Below are 5,789 nucleotides of genomic sequence, written 5' to 3'. Positions count from 1 at the left end.
TTGTTATAAGAGCGCCTGACTTTGTTAATTTATGATTTTGAATTTTCCAAAGGTCGATAAGTTAACAAAAAGTAAGAATTTTGTCTGAAAACATTTTTCCCTAAAATGTGTTTACAAAAACTCGGTGGCACGAGTGATCTGTGATGCTGTATAGTTATACGCAAATTTTGGCATAATCTGTGATGCTGTATATGTTATAGCAAATTTTGCATAAAAAGAGAACACTTTTAACTATTAAATCGAAAATAATTCTATTAAATCGAAAATCTAAACTGTCTTCAGTTAATTTAACTAATACACGAGTTTGCAATAGCTTCAAAGTTTACGCAAAGGCTTACCGGGCCATTCAATTATTGGATAATAGATCCTCGAATTAGAACATTTCCTCGGGTTTTAAATAAAAACTAACGACGGTATTGTATTCAATGAGTTAAAATCTTCTAGAAATGTTTTGTCCGTTCCCCACGATGGGTCAAAATTTGCCTTTTTCACTTATTGTTCTTTGTGTAATTTAAATTGCAATATATATTTTCGTTCTTTCCAAACACAAATTTAAATATATGCATACGTTTTACGAAACTGTTAATTAAATGCTATTGTAAGGAGTTAACGTATCTTCATACTATAAAACGCCCCCATTTTTACATTCTTCTTAATTAGTTGTTAGTTATATATCCAAAATTGTACGTTGTCTCTTAAAATTATATATATGTGTATATATTTCTCTTGAATATTTCAATTCTGGAAGCATGATAAGTTATACATGGCTTGACATAAAAATAAAAAATATAATTAAAATTATAAATGTTAATGTATTTTTACATTATTTACTTAATTATACTTATTCTAAATTATTAAACTTTTATAAATTATACACGTTTATGTGGAAACATCTATTTGAAATCACAAATGTCTAAAGATATCTATTTACATTTGCATTTATAAGCATTACTAAATATCGCAAATTCTGGTGCGTATGCACATGTGCATGCGCATTTGTCACTCAATTTTTTTATAAATTGTAAAATTTATATTCGATGAATTTTTGTCATAATATTTCTGACTTTTTTGCAATACTTCTGTCATTTGTTCATACTTACCCGTTGAATCGGGCAAATTTTCAAAATTTAAAACATTACAAATGTTTCTGGAGAATTTTTCTGATGATGGTAATTTGTTGTACGGAGAGATACTTTGTAATATTGGTGTACCTAAAATCTACCAACTTAACCGAATTTTTACTTGTATTTAAAGAGTTTTGCAAAGTAGAACATTTAATTTCAGTGTTATTTTCCGGTGTAATCATAATATCGAAATTGCTTTTAAGTGAAACATCTGGATTAGATTGCGAACTGGTTTCTTCAAGTTCTACAAGTAACTGTTTTTTCATGTTTTCTAATTCGGGTAAAGATGGTGAATTTGCTCTGCATAAGGTTAGTGTCATCCTAAAGAATATAATATCACAAATTTAAATCATAAATTCAGAAGAAATATCATAGTAATATTTTTCATAACATACCGTATAGGGAAAGTAATTCTTGAGATCGCGAATCCAAATCTTCCATTACTACATCTATTCCTGGTGATGGTGGTGGCGGTGGTGACGGTGGTGGCGGCGGTGGTGGCAACAATGATGTTAAATTGGTTTGGTAATGGTGGTACGAAATGTCCATTAACACCACATTTTCGATAGAAGCTTCTATTTAAATAAAATAAAAAAAGTTCTTTGTATCTTAATAACATAAGAAAAAATAATATAACTTAATAACATAAGAATAAAAATATGTGTTAATAACATAACATAGTTGATAGCAAAAGAATTATCATTACTTTCTATCTTCTTTTTCCATGATTGTTTCTAGTAAAGCAACTTCATACTAGGAGTAATAAATCTCATATATGTTATTTTAAATTATATTATATAAATTATATTAAACTATATTGTACCTTCAGCATCTTCTATGTCCATTTCACAAGATATTATTTTTTCCGAGACATTTGCTGATGTAGATAGTTTTAATTTCTTACGCTTATAACCATCATTTGTTTCTTTACCTTGCAGACATAATAACATCGCTTCTTTACTATGCATGGGATGCATTTGTGGTGCATAAAATTTATAACATTCCTGATTAATAGATTAAAATTAATAAAATGATCACGGTTCATAGATACATAATCTATTGTAGATGAAAAAAAATCAATACCAATGCAAACCAATGCAAAATATAAATTGCAAAACTCACTGGTATGGATCAAGGATGGCAAAAAACTGACTTGCTATATGTGAGATATGGGGTTTTTAAGTTATAGTATTCTACATATGGTAAATCTATAAATAATTTGTGTATTACTTTCTTCAAATTTTTTTGTACGATATTTTGTTCAAATTCTTATAGGAATCAAGATTTGTTCAACTTTATTTCTCATTTATAAATTCAGTTTTGCAATATATATCTCGCGTTTGCCTTTATTGACTTTTCTGACTACAAATTAAAAATATGTTGCATCTTATGATGCAAAATTATTTTCATAATACAAATGTCAAATATATAAGAATCACTTACATCAATGGTGCCAGGAGGAGGCGGTACATTAAAGCCAGGAAAATCATATATTTTTTTTATATCATATTGATCCCTATTTGTATCCATAGTGATTTCTCGTGATTCGTCATGTGTTTCAATTTCTGCTATCCCATCAGAATTAAATAATGATAATCCAGAAGGTTGTAAACACACTTCTTCTAACCATCCAGGAGGATAGCCAAGTGATCTCATTCTAAGAAAATACATTTTGGACATACAGAAAAAATAAAATCTTCTTAATCCATTAGATTGAGAATTGAATTTCTTCTTCTTCTTATTTTAATGTAATACTCAACATCAAGTAAATATTTTTATAATATAATGAAGTAGAAGAACATTTACATGTTACAAATAGAAAGTGATATGAATTAGGTGGGAGAACCCTACTATTGATAATAGAGATAAATATAAATACAAATTTAAGCAACAGAAAGATAGGAAGGAGTAACTTTACAAAATTCAATGGATTATGAATGGATACCTGTATATATGCTTAGGTAATTCATTATCTTTTAATCCTAGGGCTGCACGTAGCTTTTGACTTAATTGACCAGGAATTATATGACTAAATTTTTGTTCTTCATTTAAATGGTAACGGACTCCTGATCTCATATGTTTTACAGCAAAATCTTTACGATTTTTATTAATACTCGCTTGATTTCTAGGCAACTGACAATCTCGCAGATTGTGATTACCTTCACAATTAAAACAACTCATTTTCGGTGCTGGATCTTTCAACATTTCAGAATCTGGTTCCTCAAATGTACTTTTATATTTCTGAAATAAAATAATGTTGCTTATAAAAACAATAAATATAAAGAGAATAAAATTTATTCTTTAAATAAGTAAAATCAAATATATTAATTTTATATACACACATACATACACACACAACAAGATGTCATGTATACATCCATTTATATAGAGGTAGAATTCATAAAATGAAATTGTTGAATCAACAAAAATGATTATTTTTAAAAATATCTGATGGTTAAGGTATTAATTAAAAAATAATAAATAAATATACATGATAGAGTAACACAGATCTTTAGGCAAAATCTTATTCAAAATGATTTATTTAAATTTATAGACAATCTTTTATCAATGGGACAGTATATAATATTGGACAGTAGAAGTGTTCCATCTAGCATTACATATTGCTCGCTGTTGTTAAAAAATTGTCAATGAATTCAGACAGTTTCAATGATTCAATGATTCAAAGTTTCAATGAATTCAAAGTTTCAATGAGACTTTGCTGCAAAAAGAATTTATCCTACCTAATATATACATTTACTAATTTTCTTTAATGTTTCAATAATTATTGTAGTTGCAAGATGGAGTACAAAAGTCTTTTTCATCTAATTTGTTCAGCAAATTTTATCTTAGGAAGAAATATACATATTATCAGACACTATATATGTATATATATTGACATAGTTACTTAGTAATAATACAAAAATAAAAAATATAAGATAAAATTAACAAACCTTTCCATAAGTAGGTATATCAAAATCATTTGTTAACTTTGGTTGGGTATCAAATAGTAAATCACATGTAACATTGCTGCTTTCTATACTATGATTATTGGATAATGATATAATATTATTCTTTTTATTAATAGACAAATTATCTTGAAATATTTTCTTATCCCAGATTTCTAATACCAAATTGGATGTATTCACATCTTCCTCACAGGGCAATTTTGACTGCACTAAAGTATATAAGAAATCTCTTATTTTTTGTCGATATAGCCTGTAAACAGAAATTCTATAATCTATAAACAATTTATCATAATAATAAAATACTTTATGATTTAATTCATATATCTGACATCTATTTTATATATATATATTTTATATATATATATATCATAAAAGATGTTATATAAGTCATTTTATCTTTAATAATTTTAAATTTCAATGTATAAGATCACAATTAAGTGCAATTATTTTATTTTGAATTTATCAATAGATTTAAAATTTATTTCTATTAATTTAGTTGAACACGTCTGAATCTTTATTTTTATATAACTCTTGTTCTTCCAGAGTAATTTTTAAATTAAACATTTTAACGTGTATGCTTTTTGTACTCAAAAATATGTAAAATATATGATCGTACCGTGAAATACTCTCATCACGGAACATAACCTTAAAAATAGGTTTTAAAGTGATATCATTAAGTTGTAACGATGATGGATCTTCATTGGTGTTAACATCGGTCTTAATCATATCATCAACTCCACTATCAGCATTAATATAATCAGAAGAGAAACATTTATTGGCATTTCTCGATTTATAACTCTGATTATCAAGACAAATGATCTCGTTGGCGTTGAAACTCGAGTCTAATTTAACTACCTCTTCTTCGAATTTTTCAATTGTAATTGTCGAATTCATGTGAATATCATCCATCATACTTGTTTCAAACACATAAATATTTCCGTAATTCACCATAAATATACAATACTTCAAATTTTCTAATAAAAACGTCTCGCATTCGCTCTCCTAACCATCATTAGATACTTTCGAAAGAATATAGTACCATAGAGACGCCCGAGAGCAACCATTGGGCCAAATTCTAAAGGACACTTTTTTCGACGCGCCCCCTGAGAAAGTATATATAAACTACGTCCCGATGATAACAACAAAGTGTCCATGGTTTTTGTTCACTCTACTTTTTTACAAAAATTGTAAGTTAGAAAAGCATAGTCGACCAATCGCTCTTTGTTTTTGTCTTACCACCGATGAGCAGACTGCACGGCAGGAGTAAATACGAGACAAGTATGCAGCGATTGTATCACTAACAAGAAAGATCCCAGGTAGAACATAGAAACAGAGGCTGCGTTCCGGTATTCACTGCCAGTACTAAAAATATATAGTATGCGTCACGTATATTATAGATCTTCAGTACTGACAGTGAATATCGGAACGCAGCCAGAGAGAAGCCTGAGAGCGGGCATGGCTGCATTTACAGCGTTATCGAAATATTGGCTGATTCGAAGCGCCAACTGGGTCATTTTTCATGGAAATGAACTACTAAGCCAATGTCCACGATTTGTTGGTACTATTCCGTTCTATGTCCATAATTATTTGGTTCTGTTCTGTGCTATGTTCACGAGCGAGCTGGATTAGTTAGATAAAAACGGAGAATCGGTCTTTGTCTCACCACCAGCGAATAGACAATCGCGACGATAAACTGAAG

General features: G+C 28.7%; 1 protein-coding gene across 1 annotated transcript; it reads right to left on the bottom strand.

Annotated features, from left to right (window-relative positions):
• Positions 1-1,440: 1,440 nt before the first annotated feature.
• Positions 1,441-5,132, bottom strand: LOC112588789 (zinc finger CCHC domain-containing protein 8-like). Its single transcript, XM_025299898.1, has 7 exons — positions 4,707-5,132; positions 4,076-4,340; positions 3,070-3,365; positions 2,568-2,781; positions 1,948-2,128; positions 1,520-1,699; positions 1,441-1,445 (listed from the first exon to the last, which is right to left on the bottom strand). The coding sequence occupies exons 1-7, from the start codon at positions 5,039-5,041 to the stop codon at positions 1,441-1,443; spliced, it is 1,476 nt and encodes a 491-aa protein (XP_025155683.1). The 5' UTR covers positions 5,042-5,132.
• Between the last annotated feature and the right edge of the window lie 657 nt (positions 5,133-5,789).

The sequence above is a fragment of the Harpegnathos saltator genome, unplaced genomic scaffold (assembly GCF_003227715.2).
Source record: "Harpegnathos saltator strain DR-91 unplaced genomic scaffold, Hsal_v8.6 scaffold296, whole genome shotgun sequence".
In the NCBI taxonomy this organism is placed as follows: Eukaryota; Metazoa; Arthropoda; class Insecta; order Hymenoptera; family Formicidae; genus Harpegnathos; species Harpegnathos saltator.
The sequence above is the reverse complement of the archived record's forward strand: the minus strand, read 5'-3'. Positions and strand labels throughout refer to the sequence as shown.